Here is a 17702-nt window from a genome sequence, read left to right as displayed (position 1 = left end):
TGCATGTGGTTTGGAGACATGCAAGGAGCCCAGGATCCCAGTTGGGGACCCAACCATGCCACATGGCACGTGGGATCTTAGTTCCCTGACCAGGTATTGAACCCATGCCCCCTGTAGAGGAAGCACAGGGTCCTCACCACTGGAGAGCCAGGGAAGTCCTCGTGCCCCTTGGCCAGGCTCTCACAGCCACACCAGCACAGTGATTTCAGCAACTTCGCGTTTACGGAGGAGACGCAGCCAGGAGGCACCCCGTACTGTCTTCACAATTTCTGTGTAAATCCCAAACTGTTGCTAAGTCTATTAAAGATGACTAAGTGTTCGCCTCTCAGGTTGAGAAAAACCCAAGTTGGATAAAAATCAGTGCTGCTGAGGCTGTGGGCAGGGGTGGGGTGGGGGTGGACACAGGTTGCTGGTGGTGTCAAGCGGTGCAGACCCTCGGGGGACGACCTGGCAGTATCCGTACAGTTACACACGTAGTACAAATTCCTTGGGCGCAGGAATGTCGCAGAAAAGGGTGACTGCAGACTTCTGGTGCGTCCCGGGCTCCACGCACCGAGGTCATTTCTTCCAGTGGTGGTGTTTTTTTTGCCATACATTGGGGCGCGACTGAGAGCATGGAAGGGCTGGGTGCTACAGGCCAGCCCGCCAGACATGCCAAGTCCAAAAGCCCAGGTGTGACATGTGCAGGTCACTGCCAGGTACACACAAACGAGACAATGGATGTGAGGGCGCAGGTGTTAGGGGACTTGCCCTGCTGGTCCAGCGGTTAGGGCTCTGCGCTTTCACTGCCGAGGGCACGGGTTCAATCCCTGGCTGAGGAACTGAGATCCCACAAGCCGCGTTGTATGGCCTAAAAATAGAAATAATAAAAAGAACATATGCTTAAATTTGGGGGGCTTTCTTGGTGGCTCAGTAGTAAAGAACCCACCTACCAATGCAGGAGATACGGCTTCGATCCCTGGGTCAGGAAGATCCCCTGGAGAAGGAAATGGCAGCCCCCTCCAGTATTCTTGACTGGAAAATCCCATGGACCGCAGAGCCTGATAGGTTACCGTCCATGGGGTCGCACAGAGTCAGACACGACTGAGCGACTTCACTTGCAGGTGCTAATGTCACCTTCTGGTTAAGTTTAAAAAGAGAAATGGCAGCACATTCTATACAGTGTTGGCATGTTGCTCTTTCTTGCGTAATATGTTTTGGACATTGGTCCATCTCTCATAATGAGCTTCTTCATGTTCTTTTTGTGTTGTGTGTTTTGTCTTTTTTAAAAATCAATTAATTTTAATTGGAGGCTAATAACTTTACAGTGTTGTAGTGGTTTTTGCCATACATCGACATGAATCAGCCATGGGCGCACATGTGTTCCCCATCCAGAACACGCCTCCCACCTCCCTCCCTTCATGTCCTTAAAATTCTGAAAGCCAGATGCGCAGAGAAGCACACAAGTACACACTCATGCTTTGCTCCAGGGCTCCTTGCTGGTTAGGGGTCACCAGTGTCCTGAGCCTTGGGGAAACGATCTTGCTCTCAAACACAGCGTGACCACCGAGGTATGTATGTTTAGCAGCAGAGCTTGGTTTTGATGGTTCTGGAACTGCATGCGATGGCATTCGGACTGGGGGTCTCCTGAAACTTGTTTGGCTGATGGCAAGCTTTTCTATGCTGCTGGGAGTGATGGCCCACTGCTCTGGTGTTGCATAGTATTGCTCCTCAACTGTATACAGGCATGTTAATGTTGCTTGCAACTTGGGACAAATGTGGCTTTGCAGCTCGTGGTGTGTGCAAGAGCGCTGAGTAATGACATACTTGTGCTTCCGGCCTTTCCAGCGTGTCTCCACATGACTGATTTCCCGCTCCTGCCAAGGGTGCACCGTGGACTGGGAGAGCATCCGTGGCTCTGCACTTGGCCTTGCCAGGTCTAGCGGGGTCACGGGCTTCTGCTGTATCTTTCCCACCACTTGTGATGGTGGGAATCTTGTCTGTTTGCCTGGTGGTCGCTGGGATTCCCCCTTTTGTGACGGTGTTTGTGCAAGAGCCTTTGCTTTCACATTTCTACTGACCTGTAGGCGCTCTTCACACATTTCGATTTGTCTTTTCCCTTGTGTCTTGTTAACGGTCATCTTTCCCACTGAACAGAATGCCTTGATTTAAATTACATCAAATTCTGGGATGTACTTTACAGAGTGCAATACACCGATTTTAAATATACACGTTCACATAATTATGCAGCCAGGTGAGCCCCACAGTAACCGATGTCTGGAATGTGCTCATCACCAAGGCTGTGTCCTTGATCCTCCCTGATACCAGCCAGCCAAGGGTCTGCTTTTGGCTGCCTTCTAGAATTTCACGGAAGTGGAACCGAATATTTTGTACTTGTACACGGCTTCACTCAGCGTTTTGTGTACTTAAGTTGTATTCTGCCGAGTGACTGCACAGTTCCTTCACTCGTGTTGATGAACGCGTCCGCTGCTTCCAGCCTGATTACAAAAGCAGCAACTGTGGAAGTTGGCATACCAGTCTGACGGGCCTTCATTTCTCTTTGTGCTTTTTGATCACTTCTGACGTCCTAAGGCCCTGCAGAACCTGATGGCGTCCCCCTCTGCCTTCAGGCTGCTAAACCAGCAGCTCCCTGTTGTCCCTTCATGATTCTCCAGGCTTTGCAGCCTCACCCTGGCCCTCCACAGCCACCCACAGGTGCAGTGACTGCCACTCTGCACTCCTGCAGATGAGTAAACTGGGCAGGGAGGAGGGCCATGACCCAGACCCACCCCTCTTCCAACTGGGACAAGCTCCTGCAGACAAGTTTTCCCCAAGGGTTCATCAAACAGCTCCATCTAATCAACTAGGCCCTGCCAAAGGGCCAGGTCAGCCACAAATGGGGGGGCATGGGGTGAGGACCCTAGCAGCTTCCAGCTGAGGACAGCCCCAGGCCCACAACCCAGGAATAGAAGCCTGCAGAGAACCCGAGAAAGGAGCGGGGCCTGGTCAGCTTCACCTGAGACCTGAGCAGCAACCTGCCCACCACGAAACCGGTGTCATGAGGCCTGGCAGGAGAGTCAGAGGCCCCCGAGAGCATGCTCTGCAGCCAGAGCTGGACCAAGAACCCGGAGCAGGGCAGACACATGGGGCCCGCACCTGCCGCCTGGCCAGACCCCACCAGTCCACTGTGCCTGTTTCAGGACAAGGTCAGGAGCGATCGGGACCAGGCCCCACCAACCACTGCACCCCAGACGGACCAGGGTGCTTGCTGCTCACAGCCCAGGCGGTGGAGGCGCAGAGCTGCTTTTCCAACTTTATTTAGAAAAACAAATCCAGGTCCCAGTGCCCTCGTGCCCTCCCCCACCCCAGCCATAATTTAAATAACTTAGAGACAGAGTCGGGTCAGGTGGGAAGGGAGGGGAGAGAGCCCACTACAGGCGCCGCAGTGCCCGCTTCTTGTCCGTCTTTTTCTTGGCTGCCAGCTTCTTGTCGCGCTCGCCTGCGTGCTTCTTGGCCATGGGCCCCTCAGCCCCTCCTGGGCCCCCTGGAGTTGTGGGGTCAGCAGCGGAGGCCGCTGCCCCACTGGCCGTTGCCCGGCCGGGCTCGGGCCTCCCGCCGCTGGGCCCGCCGGCGCCGCCGTGGATCTCGGTGAGCAGGCGCGCGCGGGCTGCATACTCCTCGTAGTTTTCCAGCAGCAGGCGGCCCGCCTCCTCATTGAGGGCCGACTCGGGGTTGGGGTGGATCAGCAGGCACTTGATGGTCTGTGGGGAGAGGGCCAGGGTCAGGGGCCCGCCCCCAAACCTCTCAAACCCCACACTGCCCTGCCATCAGTGCTCCGGCGGGACAGGGGAGCCCAGGTACCGGCCCGGCAGGCCACACTCACCACCCGGTGGGCACACGGGTGCTCGGTGAGCTCACCCGCAATCTCTCTGGCAGCCGCTACCAAGGCTCCAGGGAGAGGAGGAACGGGTCTGGGGGTCAGTTTACTCTGGTGCTCGACCCTCCCCATGCCCTGCTGGAAACCCCAACTCCCCGTCCTCCCTACTGTTTGCCCTAGGGGCTCATTAGAAAGTCAGATTTTTAAAAAACTTTTACCTTGTGAGGCAGGTAGGGAGAGGCACCAGGTGACCTCCATGCTCTAAGGGGCCCACAGGGACCCTGGGTCCCCACCTGGGGGGCAGGCGGGCATGGCTCTCCAAGGGGTAGCAGCTCCTTAGCGTCCTCCCACTGAGGGTGGAGCACCCCAGCAGGGACAATTAAAGACGTCCCGGGGGCACAGAGCCACCCCTGGGTGAGAAACAGCGGAATCACAGCGCTGACGGCTGCCACTCGCCGTTCGGTGTCAGAAAGGCTCTCCAACCAGACACTCGGCCTGCGCCTGCAGAAAACTATCCCCACACAAGCCCCTCACCCGCCCCGTGGCAGAGTTCCCTGGGCGCTGCCTACCCTTCTAGAAAAGCTGGAAACCTGGACTCTCATGTGGAGGCCCCCACCACTTCAGCATTGATTGTTTTAAAGAGGAACAAGGCTCTGTGGCTTGGACGTGACTGGGCCGGCCAGGAGGCAGGCCGGGTGCAGCAGAACTCACCAGAAGCACGTGCCGGATGCCCAGCTCAGCGGTCCAGTCCCTCTTGAGTACGTTGACACATATCTCGCCATTGGCGCCCACATTCGGGTGGAAGATCTTCGTCAGGAAGTAGCCCTTGGGCGGGGAGGCTGGGAAGTCCTTCCCCAGCAGGAGTTTCATGCGGAAGAGGCCTCCGGCGTAAGGGGTCCCCTCTGGAATGCAAGGAGGGGATGCATCAGGAGGCTCAGGTCTTCCAGGCACCCCCAACACCCAGCCTCCCCGGTCTGTCGGTGAGGCAAATGCCCCCTCGTTTACTTCCCCAGACTGGAGAGGACTAGGTTCCCAGGGGCCTGCAGGCACTCCCCCCCAACCCCAGCTCAGAGCTAACCAGACTGGTGGTCCCCCCCACGGAGGCTCCTCAGTCCCTGCTGAAGCCACAGCACACCATTCCCAAGTGGCACAGACATATATGGCCCCTCTGTCCCCCGGAAAAACATCTGTTTGGAAGTCTCTCAGGCAAGACTCAGGACAGTTCTGTCCACTCCAAGGTCTCCCTGCTGCAGCCACAGCCCTCTCGTTCACTCTCCTGATCAGGTCAAAAACCCGTGGGAGCCGTTTCCAGGGCTGTTCTTGGTGCTCCAGCCCCCATGTCCAACCCATCCAGTTCCCCCCATAAATGTGAGGCCCCCTCCAAGTCCAGCAGAACCACCTCGCTCACCTGATGGATGCCAGCCTCCAGCCTGCAACCCCACCGAAGTCACGGTGAAGTCCTGCTTTAAACCCACCACGGGCTTCCTTTCTAAACTCCTGAAGAGACCTACAGACCCTAAAAGATCTGCTTCCTGTAAGCTTCACCAATCGTTTTTCTTCTGTTCTTATAAAATATCTAATACACCCCAAGACTGCCAAAAGCTTTTTGGGATCCTCACCTCCCACTGAGCCCACATCAGCATGGGGGTGAATCACCTTCTCACCATCTCAGAAAGCCTTCCCTGACCCACTGCCCACAAACCCGATTCCAAACTAGGTCTTTTCGTTACATGCTCTTCATTTAAATCGTAAAAATTCAATAATCTAAACGTAGTGCACGTGAAGTGACATGTTACACCAACCTACAAGATCAAACACCTGTAGTGGCTTGGTTATTACCTCCCCCAAGCCTGCATCTGGCTTACTCTCTGGTTGGTCCCCAGAGCCCGACACTGCCGACAGGAAGGAATCTGAGATGGTCCACCCCGCCCTCCGGGCCTTTGCTGACACTTCTCCCCACCTGGCATCCTTCTCCCAACCCCACGGAACTCCTACCCAACTTCAGGATGGAGGAAACATGCAGAGCCAAGCTAAGGACCCATTACATGCTCTCTTTGCCCCCAGTTTTTTCTCACCAACATTTAATGGAGAGAGAGTACACAATTATTTCACTCCTAGTGTCCAGCCCTGCACACCAGGAACACACGTAACAGATGTGTGTGCTTGTCCTGCCCACCCTTGCGTCCCCAGGGTCTGGCAATCCACTTAAGAGTGGGAGCCTCCTATCCTGGCTCCAGGGTGACTAGGATCTAGGAAGCGCACTCCTCCCTGTCAATCCGACACTCACCAGGGCCCTCAATGGTGACCTGCAGGTCGGTAAGGTCCTCCTCGTTGGGAAAGACCTTGATGCCGTCAGGTGGGTCAGCGGTCAGCGTCGTCACCTCCTTGTACACCAGGCGGATGATGTGGGGGGGCAGGTTCTCCACGTTGGAGTTCTAGGTATGGAGACAAGCGGGTGAGCCACGGGCAGAGCCAGGGCCTGGAGCCTCTTGCAGGATCTAGGAGTCGGTGGAGTCCCGGGCTGGTCAATCAATCACCCCGAGCTCCCGAAACTCCCAACCCAGGAAGACTCAGGCGACAGCCCCAGGCTAATCCACTAGAAATGGGAAGCATCTCCGAGCTCCTGCGGGCGACTCCACCTTCCCCAGAAGCCCCCGAAGCCCGTTCGTAGCTCCGCACAGGCTCCCCAATGATTCTGGGTAAGCCCGATGCCTACCTGGGTCCCTTTCCCCCATCTAATCTTGTTAAGACCACCCTGGAAACCCCAGATCGGTCCTGGAGACGGCCGCAGAGTGTTGTTGTTCCCGGAACACCCACAGGCCTGCCCAAAAGGCCGGAGCCCTCCCCGGGACTCGGCCGGGCCTTCCCCTCCGCCCCGCCTACATGAAGGCCCCTGGGCCCAACTCAGGCCTCGGACCTCCAGGTGGGCTCTCCAACCCCTCAAACCGCCCGCGAGAGGGTCCTGAGACCACGCCTCTTCCTCTACGGGGGGGTACCCGCCTACCCTTCCCGGGCCTGGGCGCCGCACTCACCATGACTGCAGCCGGCCGGGGGCGGGTCCCCCCGGCCCCCTTCCCGCGCTCTCCGGCCGCCTGCCGGGGCGGGGGGCCCAACTGCTGTCGCTGCGGCCCTAACGAGGCCCCAGCGGCCCCGCTCTGCTCCTCTCAGCCTCCGACGTCCGCCGCGAACCACAAAGCAGCTTCACCCGCCCGAGTGACCGGCCGCAGTAAGCCGGCCGCGCGCGCACGGCCACCCTTTTATATCCGCCCACAGGCCACGCCCCCTCACGGGCCCCTCTCGCGGCGCCTCGACCCGTGACGTCAGCGCGCACGGTCTTCGGCGTTCGACGGGCTCGCTCCCTTCCTGCAAACTGCGGGCAGAAGTTGGAGAGGGGGCGCGCGGCCGGCTGGCCGCTCGGGGCGCGTATGGGTCCGGGAGGGGATCCGGGAGAATGGAGAGGTGGACAAGGGGGAAGCAGAAAGGAAGAGGACGTAAAGGGCGACGCGAACGCTGATTGGGCCGTTTGAATGAGACGCCTGCGTACGCGCGCGCCCTGACGCCCAGAAATCGCGCACGCGACTAACGGTCGGCCGTGGAGCCTGGGCGGGGCGAAAGGAGGTGGGACTCGCGGGGTTTAAAAGGATGATAGAAGGCATTCCGACCAATAGGGACGCGCAGTCGTGGAGTGGCGTCACGAGACACGAGCGGGCCAATCCTTGACGTAGAAGGCGGTACCACAGGGGCAGAGAACAGGAGAATGACCAATGGGGGCTCTGCCTAGCGCGGACCCAGACTCTCACAGCCAATGAAGTTCGTTGCTTTTGTGTATGCAAATAAGTTCGCGGACATTCGCGCCCCTTCCTCAGCCCGTCGTGGGGGTGGGCGCTGGCCGTCGCGGTACGTTTTTCTTCGAGGCGCCATTTTGTGGTGGGAATGACGTGTGACCTGCGTGCTGCAGAGCGGAGGTTCTGTCAGCCCGGCGCTGAAGGCTTAGAAGCCTTGCCCTCCAATGTGTGACCTCTGGCCCCGGCCGGGCCTCAGTCTCCTGTGAGGACGGTGTCTAATAAAGGAAGAGCCTTCAGGCCTTGCTGAGGGCCGGGCCTTACCTGTGACTGACCCCGTTCTTCCGCCAACCAGGCCTCGTCAGGACTCCTTTTCCCTGTCTGGGGACCCGGCCCGGCATGCCCCGGGCGGGCACGTGTCGGCGCCCTTACAGCAGGACCCCTGGGAGTTGAACCACCGCCACAGCTACTCTGTGGCCCAGCGCCCCCGCCAAGGCCTCTCAGACCCTCTAGAGAGGGTCCCGACAAGACCCCAAGTGGGACCCTAGCTTCTAGAACTGGGGCAGAAACATGCAGAGACGGCCACCGCCCTAGCCAAAACCAGCGTGTGGCGGGTTGACCGCACTCGGGCACCCCCCACGCCTCACCTTAAGTCCTGCCCAGTGAACACGCAAGGACTCTTATGGAAGAGGGGTTCTAGTGACTTGCCCAGGGGCCCCCACTCGAGACGAGGCTGAGTTGGGGGTCAGATTGATCTGTAGCTCCGGAGTCTACCCGACTGATAAGAAGGACTGATGGTGCTCATGAGAGTGATGGTTACTGATTCATGCTTGCTGGCCAAGGCACTGTTGTAATTTATTTGCATGTCTGATCTCATTGAAACCTCGAAACAACCCGGTCAGGTGGATGTTATTAGGTTCCTCTCTGGACACTGGCAGTTATTCAGTATGCTTTGGGTTTTTGAGCACCTTCCTTGGTGACTCAGTGGTAAAGAACCTGCCTGTCAATGCAAGAGACTCCCCTTCGATTCCTGGGTTAGGAAGATCACCTGGAGAAGGACATGGCTATTCACTCCAGTATTCTTATCTGGAGAATCCCAGGGGCAGAGCAGCCTGGCGGTCTACAGTCCATGAGGTTGCAGAGAGCTGGGCAAGACTTAGTGACTAAACAGCAACAGCCCTGTGGCAGGCAAGATGCTTTGGGGATACAGCTGAGAGTAAAAGGGACAAAATCCCTGTGCTCAGGGTGCTGACAACCTCGTGGGGAAGCCAGACAGTAAACAAGTAAGTATATCCTATTACGTCGGCGAGTGATAAAGACATCGGATCAGTCAGGGCCCGGGGTGCAGGGAGAGAGGGCTAGGGCTTCTCACTGACTTGTCGGAGGAAGAATTGCCTGGGCTCCATATGGCAAAAGCTCTTCAGAAAAAGGAACAACCCGTACAAAGGCGAGGCGAGGGGATCACGCGTGGTTGGTTTGGGGCGCCACCGGGAAGCCGGTGAGGCTGAGTGGGCGGTGTGTTGAAGCGTTCAGGTCCTGGAGAGCCGTTGGAGGCTCTGATTGGGGCCTGGGCGGGAGCAGACAGGCCGGTGAGCATGTTGATGGCAGGGCGGGTGGGAGACGTGCTAGGGATCCCTGACGTGGACAGGTCCTGAGGGAGGAGGAAGGAATCTCCCGCAGCCTTAAAACTGGGCTCAGCGAACCTTCTCAGTCAAGGTTTTTGATTCTGCAGGCCACCCATCTCTGTCCCAACCGACTCCGTTCTGCTGCCCTAGCCAGAGCAGTCAAGTGGATGTGCAGATGAAGGGGGCTGCTGTGTCCCAGTCAGCCTTTGTTGACAGAAACAGGTAGTAGCTGGGGCCGGTCCTCAGGGAGGCTGCCCTTTACCGACACCTGAAATTCCAATAGGCCCCATCTCTGCTAAGAACTTCTCATGATCTTTGCCTTTTTTGGGGTTTCCAGTGGTAAGGGAAAATAGACACAGAAGCAAAAGGTAATAAATAAAATATATGGTAGGTTAGAAGGGAGCGAGTGCCATGGAAAAAGAGAAAAGTAGAGCAAGGGAGGAGGGGTTCGGGTGGGGGTGCCAGATTGTGGGATGCCAGCTGGAATGAATTTTAAGCCAGGTGGCCAGGGAAACCTCACCACTCAGGTGTCATGTGAACACAAGTTTGAAGGAAGAGAGGAAATGAGCTATGTGCTTATCAGGAAGCTGTATTTGGGCAGTTGAAACAGCTGGAGCAGAGGTCTAGCACATTTGAGGAACTGCAAAGGAGGCCAGTGTGGTTGGAACAGAGTGGGCAAGGGGAGAGTATGGGGAGATGAGGTCAGAGAAATGTCTGTGTGGATGGAGTTGGGGAGGGGAATATCATGCAGGACCTTGAAGGCCGTGATTAGGACTGTGGTCTTGTCTCTGAGGGAATAGGGAGCCACTGTCAGATTTTGAGCAGAGGACTGCTGTGGTCTCACTATTACTGCTGGATGGAGAAGAGGATGAAGGAGGATGCTCATGGGGATGTGGGCAGAGCCAGGGAGGCCAGAGAAGAGGCTGTTGGAATAACCCTGAGAAGACATGGTGCTGCTGGTCAAAGATATATAAATGGCCAGTAAGCACATGATAAGATGCTCAGTGTCATCAGCTATCAGGGAAAGGAGAATCAAAACCGCAATGAGATATCATCTCACACCACCAGGGTGGCTGTAATCAAAAAGGGAGATAATAGGTGTTGGGAAAGATGTGGAAAAATTGGAACCCTCACACAGCTGGTGGGAATGAAAAATGGTGTAGCTGCTTTGGCAAACCGTATGGCAGTTCATCAAAGGGTTAAACCTAGAGTTACCATATGACCCAGCAATTCCACAGCTAGGTACATACCCCAGAGAAATAGAAACATGTCTACACAGAAAGTCATACACAGATATTCATAGCTGTGCAGATATGCATATCATGTTGTTTGTAATACCCCAAAGATGGAAATAACCAACATATTCGATACCTGGGGAATGGGTAAACTAAATGTGGTGTATACTTACAATGTCAGATCAATACACATAGAAGGGAATGAAGTACTGTCACCTACTACAGAATGGACAAACCTCCAAAACACTGTGCTAAGGGAAAGAAGCCGGTTACACAGGACTGCATTTGTATGGTTCCATTTGTGTGTAATGCCTAGAACAGTTGAATCCATGCAAACAGAAAGTAGATGAGTGATTGTCTAGGGCTGAGGGATGGGAAATTGCTGTCTAATGGGTAGATTTGGGGGCAATGAAAATACTCTAAACTTGACTGTGGTGATGGCATAGATGTGTGACTCTGTTGAGTATACCAAAACACTTTAAATTGGTGAGTTTTGTGTATGGTGTGTGAGTTATATCTCAAAAAGCTGTTGTTTCTTAAAAGAATTTTTTGAAAACCCTCAGATGGGAGGAACTGAGAGAAGGGCAGAGGAGTGGGGAAAGAAAGGTCTGACAGGGGAATGTTCTGGGCTGGGAGAGGTGGGCGTGGTCGGTAGGGCCCTAGGGAGCCAATGAGGAATTCTGACCCGGAGACGTGAATGGATTTGTTGTGATTCTAGCTCAAGGCTGCTGGTTAGAGACTTGACTGGAGGGCCCAGAGTGGAAGCAAAACTTCAACAGGAAGTTGGTTGTGGCTTGGGCTGGGATGGTGGCCATAGCCATGGTGGGAGAAAAGTGGGCAGATGTGAGAAGGAGTCGGGAGGTGGCCTAGTGATGGGGCCTTTTGAGTTAGTTTGGGAGATGGATGGGCAGGAGATGGGCTGGGAGAGGGGTGTTCTTCCTTTGCTAAGTGCTGGAGGCCCAGAAACTTAACTTTTGCTCAGTGAAACCCAGATTTCTAGCTTTAGAAATGAACCTTCATTTCTTCTGTTCATATGTATTAAGTCATGAAAGAAATACATATTTGGAGGGAAATTCACAGTGATTGCAGTGAAAGGAGGAAGCACAGCTCTAGTCCTCCTTCCCCTCTCACGTTTCCATTCACCACCCCTCACGTAGCTGCCGTGAATATCTGGTGTCTTCCTCCCCACACTACTGGCACATTTACATTCCCACACATCCTTCCTCAGCAGCGTGCACTGTGATCCTCCATAAGAACCTAGGAGTTTCTAGCATTCTCCAGCTAATGGGTGTTTACGCTGGTCTAGTGTGTGGTTAGGAGCTGCAGTGAGCATCCTTGGGCAAAGCTGTGAGCTTTCCTGAAGGGGAAGTTCCTAGAAGTGGAATTGCAGGCTCAAACAGCACAAGTGTCTGAAGTTCTGCCAAGTAGCCCTTGGCAGGGCTCTCCTTATTTGGATCCCCACCACTAGGATCTGGTCCCTTCATTCAAGTATTTATTTATAGCCAGCTGTCTGCCAGGCTCTGTTCTGTGTGCTTGGGATACATCAGTGACCAAGACAGGAAGCAAGGAACCACCTTCCTGGGGCATCCATTCTGTGGGGAGACAGATGATAAACAGTAAGCACTAAATTCAGGGTGGCCAACTGTCCAGGTTGCCCACAATGCCGAACTTTAGTGCTGACACAGGGAAAGTCCCAGGCTAGTTGGTAAGAAAAGTTGGTAGTACAAAAAGATAATTACTATAAAAATTAGAGCAGCTAAGGCAAGATGGTTCAGTAACACTAGGCAGAGAGGAAGGGGGAGGGGGAGAATTTTTAGATTAGAGGAGTCAGGGTAGACCTTTATTGAGAAGGAAACATTTCCATAAACATTTAAAGGAAGTGAGGGAGCAAGTTTTGTGAATATCCAGAAGAGAAAGACTGTTCCAGGCAGAGGAGGCTGCCGATGTCAATGTCCTGATGCAGAAATGAGACCAAGCATCAGCAGTCTCTGAAACATGTGTCAGTCATGGAAAGACAGAAGTGCCTTGTCTTTCTCCTGTGTTCCCTTTCTTCTCAGTGAGGCTGAGCATCTTTTCGTGGGTAAATGCCTCCATATTTATTACTGAGTCCATGGTCTGTGGTTGCTGACAAGTTCTTTGCCCCTTCGTGGCCATAATATTTTAAAACATGTCATCTGTAGGGGCTGTGGTAGGTGATTAACAAGAACCACTTTCTTCTGTGTCCCTGAGCAGAACTTAGAACTCTCTTCAGTGGTCAGAGCTAGTTAATTGGTAAATATAAATTCTTAGAGATGGGAATATCAGACCACCTTACCTGTCTCCTGAGAAACCTGTATGCAGGTCAAGAAGCAACAATTAGAACTGAACACAGAACAACGGACTGGTTCAAAATTGGGAAAACATTGGGAAAAGAGTACATCAAGGCTGTATATTGTCACCTTGCTTACTGAACTTATATATAGAGTACATCATGTGAAATGCCAGACTGGAGGAATCACAAGCATCAGCCTGGAGAAGTATCAACAACCTCAGAGATACAGATGATAACACTCTAATGGCAGAAAGCAAAGAGGAACTAAAGAGCCTCTTGATGAGGTTGAAAGAGGAGAGTGAAAAAGCTGGCTTAAAAAACTCAACATTTAAAAAACTAAGATCATGGCATCTGGTCCCATCACTTCATGGCAAATAGGTTGGGAAACAGTGGAAACAGTGACAGACTTTTATCTTCGTGGGCTCCAAAATCACAGAATGGTGGTTGCAGCCATGAAATTAAAAGACGCTTGCTCCTTGGAAGAAAAGCTATGATGAACTTAGTATATTAAAAAGCAGAGACATCACTTTGCTGTTAAAGGTCCCTGTACTCAAAGCTATGGTTTTTCCAGTAGTCATGTATATATGTGAGAGTTGGACCATAAAGAAGGCTGCTGCTGCTGCTAAGTCACTTCAGTCGTGTCTGACTCTGTGCGACCCCATAGATGGCAGCCTACCAGGCTCCCCCGTTCCTGGGATTCTCCAGGCTGAGTGCCACATAACTGCTGCTTTGGAATTGTGTTGCTGGAGAAGATTCTTGAAAGTCTTTTGGACAGCAAAGAGATCAAACCAGTCAATCCTAAAGGAAATCAACCCTGAATAGTCATTGGAAAGACTGCTGCTGAAGCTGAAGCTCTAATTCCTTTGGCCGCCGGATGTGAAGAGCTGACCATTGGAAAAGACCCTGATGCTAGGCAGGAGAAGGGGGTGATGACAGAGGATGAGATGGTTGGATGGCATCACCAACTCAGTGGAAATGAGTCTGAGCAAACTCAGGGAGATAGTGAAGGACAGGGAAGCCTGGAGTGCTGCAGACCATGGAGCCCCAAAGAGTCAGACCCTACTTAGCGATGGGACAACAGTGCCTGCAGTGGATCAGGTGCTCCCTCTAGTGACAGTAACAGTGAACTGCACTGCCTGGCTCTCAACTTGCTCCAAAACCCCAGACTGCAGGGCTGACTTTGCCTTGGATAAAAACCGACTTTAGCTGCCAGAGGATTCCTTAAATGGCTGTAAAACTGACTTCTCTGATGCGCTGCAAGATTAACTAGAACAATGCCTGATGCTGGCAACTGTGGGAGCAAATGAGCATTCTCACATACATGGACTTGGCAAGGCTCTAAGAACTGCATCTTGGCCTCATGTAGCAAGTCTTAAAAACACACCTCCCTCCAACCCAGAAGTTCACCCTCCTAGGAGCTCATCCCAGGGAAAACTACGTAAATGCTCCATGTGGTGTGCAAAAACATATTCCTTACAGTATTGTTTATCATAGTGGAAAATGGGAAAACCCCAGATGTCTACCGGTAGGGACTGAAATAAAAATTATGCTGCTCCTTGGACTCCAAAACTCATGAAAGATACTGAGGAGCTGTTCAAGTCTCGAGAGACACAGTAACTACTCACAACACCTAATCCCAGAGTAGCAGGGGCTGAAAAGAGAATCGCTCCAAAGGACAATATTGGGACAGTTGGTGAAACTTCAACGTGGGCTTCATCAGTGTTAAGTCCTTGATTTTTGATAACTGTACTGTAACTGTGTAAGAGAATGTCTGTGTTTTCCAGAAATGTTCCTTAGGGGCTGCTCACTCTCAACTGTCTTAAAAAAATATTTATGTGGGAATAAAACTGGAAAGCAGTGTAATGAATTGCTAACAGTTGGTGAGTTGACAAAAGCTGTGCAGGAGTTCTTGGGCTTATACTTGTAATTCTTGTACATTTGAAACTTTATAAAGTGAAAAAGACACGAAAAGAAAAAAAGGCACGTGCAGGAGAAGGCAATGACACCCCACTCCAGTACTCTTGCCTGGAAAATCCCATGGATGGAGGAGCCTGGTAGGCTGCAGTCCATGGGGTCGCTGAGAGTTGGATACGACTGAGCAACTTCACTTTCACGCATTAGAGAAGGAAATGGCAACCCACTCCAGTGTTCTTGCCTGGAGAATCCCAGGGATGGGGGAGCCCGGTGGGCTGCCGTCTATGGGGTTGCACACAGTCGGACACGACTGAAGTGACTTAGCAGCAGCAGCATACAGCATCTGGTACAGATATCAGAAGTTCACAAGCCTACCCTGGCAAATGCAGGTTAAGAATACCTGCTCAGAGGCTGAACTTTTTTTAATCAACACAGTGAAGTTGCAAATTGAGCAAGTGTTAGGTTACAAAGGCAAAACTCTTGTGCCAGATCTTGTCCTTGACTTGCCCAACCAAAGCACGGGACATGTGGATCAGATTACTTTCTTGTTTGAGCAGAAATGAAATAGTTGACAGGCACATAGAGGGTATGTTGAATGAAAAATAGGTAACATTTAAGCCCTGGCATTACAACTGCATGGGAAGGGAATGAGACTCCTGTCTCCCATATCACCCTCACTCCTGGGCATCTATCTACTTAGTGAGGGCAATGGCAGCCGAAGTTGGCACTGTTGACATTCAGATTTAAACTTTTTTTTAATTTGAAAATATAAAAAAAAATAATTTAAAAAATGAATTTAAACTTTATTTTTAAAAACTAGGTTAAAAAAAGTAAAAAAGTGTTAGTTGCTCAGTTGTGAGCAACTCTTTGCGACCCCGTGGACTGTAGCCCGCCAGGCTCCTCTGTCTATGATATTCTCCAGGCAAGAATACTGGAATGGGTAGAATTCCCTTCCTTCTCCAGGGGATCTTCCCAACCCAAGGATTGAACCCTGGTCTCCTGCATTGCAGGTGGATTCTTTACCATCTGAGCCACCAGGAAAGCCCAAAGTTAGGTTAAACAAATACAAAAGAGTCACAAGTGCAAGTCAGTCAGTCAGTTCAGTTGCTCAGTCGTGTCTGACTCTTTGGAACCCCATGGACTACAGCACGCCAGGACTCCCTGTCCATCACCAACTCCCGGAGCTTGCTCAAACTCATGTCCGTGGAGTCAGTGATGCCATCCAACCATCTCATCCTCTTCCACCTCCTTCTCCTCTTGCCTTCAATCTTTCCGAGCATCAGGGTCTTTTCCAGTGGGTCAGTTCTTCATATCAGGTGGCCAAAGTATTGGAGTTTCAGCTCAGCGTCAGTCCTTCCAATGAATACCCAGGACTGATCTCCTTTAGAATGGACTGGTTGGATCTCCTTGCAGTCCAAAGGACACTCAAGAGTCTTCTCCAACACCACAGTTCAAAAGCATCAATTCTTCAGTGCTCAGCTTTCTTCACAGTCCAACTCTCACATCCATACATGACTACTGGAAAAACCATAGCCTTGACTAGACGGACCTTTGTTGGCAAAGTAAATGCTGTCTAGGTTGGTCATAGCTTTTCTTCCAAGGAGCAAGCATCTTTTAATTTCATGGCTGCAGTCACCATCTGCAGTGATTTTGGAGCCCAAGAAAAGAAAATCTGTCACTGTTTCCATTGTTTCCCCATCTATTTGCGGTGAAGTGATGGGACCGGATGCCATGATCTTAATTTTCTGAATGTTGAGTTTTAAGCCAGCTTTTTCACTCTTCTCTTTTGCTTTCATCAAGAGGCTCTTCAGTTCCTCTTCACTTTCAGCCATAAGGGTGGTGTCATCTGTGTTTCTGAGGATATTGATGTTTCTCCTGACAACCTTGATTCTGGCTTGTGCTTCATCCAGCCTGGCATTTCGCATGATGCTCTCTGCATATAAGTTAAATAAGCAGGGTGACAATATACAACCTTGACATACTCCTTTCCCAATTTGGAACCAGTCAGTTGTTCCATGTCAAGTTCTAACTGTTGCTTCTTGACCTGCATACAGATTTCTCAGGAGGCAGGTAAGATACAAATGCAAGAGAGTACAGCAAATAGCCCCCAGCCATCCAGTCCCCTTCTCCACAGGCAAGGTGCATCAGCAGAATAGGCTGCAGTGTCCCACAGTAACAGCAGCCCCAGGTGCTAAAGCAACAGGGTTTGTTTATCTGGCATGTCTAATAACGTCTGGGAGGCAGGAAAGTACTTTCCTAGTCTGTGCCCAGGAGGAGACCCTCTGAGTGCTCAGTGATCCCATACTTAGATGCAGTGCATCACCACCCTGCCTCTCCTTCCGCCCCACCCTCCAATTACCTGTAGACAAAGCCTCCAACACAAAGAATAGATGGACGAACAACCCTTACATGGACCAGATGGGGGCATTTTACCAGTGACCCGACATCAGTGTTTGAAGGCATTACTCCCTTCCCCTCCCATTAATTTAGAGTCAAACAAATGGACCCAAGCAGGTGAAATCTAGCCGGTGGTGAACATGTCACGGAAGGGGAGGAGTCTTTCTCAACTGCACATCACACTCTGTCTCCCAGCTGGCGCTTCCCTGCAAGGATGGTTAGGTTTCATGTGTCAGCTTGGCCAGGTGACAGTGCCTGGTTGTTGGTTCAGACACAGCCCTGCCGTTGCTGTGAAGGTATTCTGTAGACACCTACAGTCAGCTAACTTTGAGTAATGGAGTTATCCTAGATCATACGGTGGGCCGCATGCAATCAGTCGAAAGCCTTAGAGCAAAAAACGGAGGTTTCCGGGAAAAGAATGAATCCTGCCTCAAGACTGCAGCCTAGAAAACCTGCCTGAGTTTCTGAAGTGCCTTGCAGACTGAATTTTCCAGCCCCCGCAGGAGATGCAGGACACACAGTGTCGACCCCTGGGTCAGGAAGATCCCGTGGAGAGGGCATGGCAACTCACTCCAGTACTCT

At 52.3% G+C, this 17702-nt stretch overlaps 1 protein-coding gene across 1 annotated transcript; it reads right to left on the bottom strand.

Moving 5' to 3' along the window:
• On the bottom strand, positions 3274–7414 carry UBE2S (ubiquitin conjugating enzyme E2 S). Its single transcript, XM_018063069.1, has 4 exons — positions 6889–7414; positions 6144–6291; positions 4568–4758; positions 3274–3740 (listed from the first exon to the last, which is right to left on the bottom strand). The coding sequence occupies exons 1-4, from the start codon at positions 6889–6891 to the stop codon at positions 3411–3413; spliced, it is 672 nt and encodes a 223-aa protein (XP_017918558.1). The 5' UTR covers positions 6892–7414; the 3' UTR covers positions 3274–3410.

This window comes from Capra hircus, chromosome 18 (genome assembly GCF_001704415.2).
Source record: "Capra hircus breed San Clemente chromosome 18, ASM170441v1, whole genome shotgun sequence".
In the NCBI taxonomy this organism is placed as follows: Eukaryota; Metazoa; Chordata; class Mammalia; order Artiodactyla; family Bovidae; genus Capra; species Capra hircus.
The sequence above is the reverse complement of the archived record's forward strand: the minus strand, read 5'-3'. Positions and strand labels throughout refer to the sequence as shown.

Excerpts from the sequence above, each read along its gene's own strand:
- UBE2S (XM_018063069.1), bottom strand. Across the intron at positions 4,759-6,143 it reads GGTCACCATTGAGGGCCCTG|AGGGGACCCCTTACGCCGGA; the intron begins GTGAGTGTCGGA and ends CTTGCATTCCAG. Across the intron at positions 3,741-4,567 it reads GCATCCGGCACGTGCTTCTG|ACCATCAAGTGCCTGCTGAT; the intron begins GTGAGTTCTGCT and ends CTCTCCCCACAG.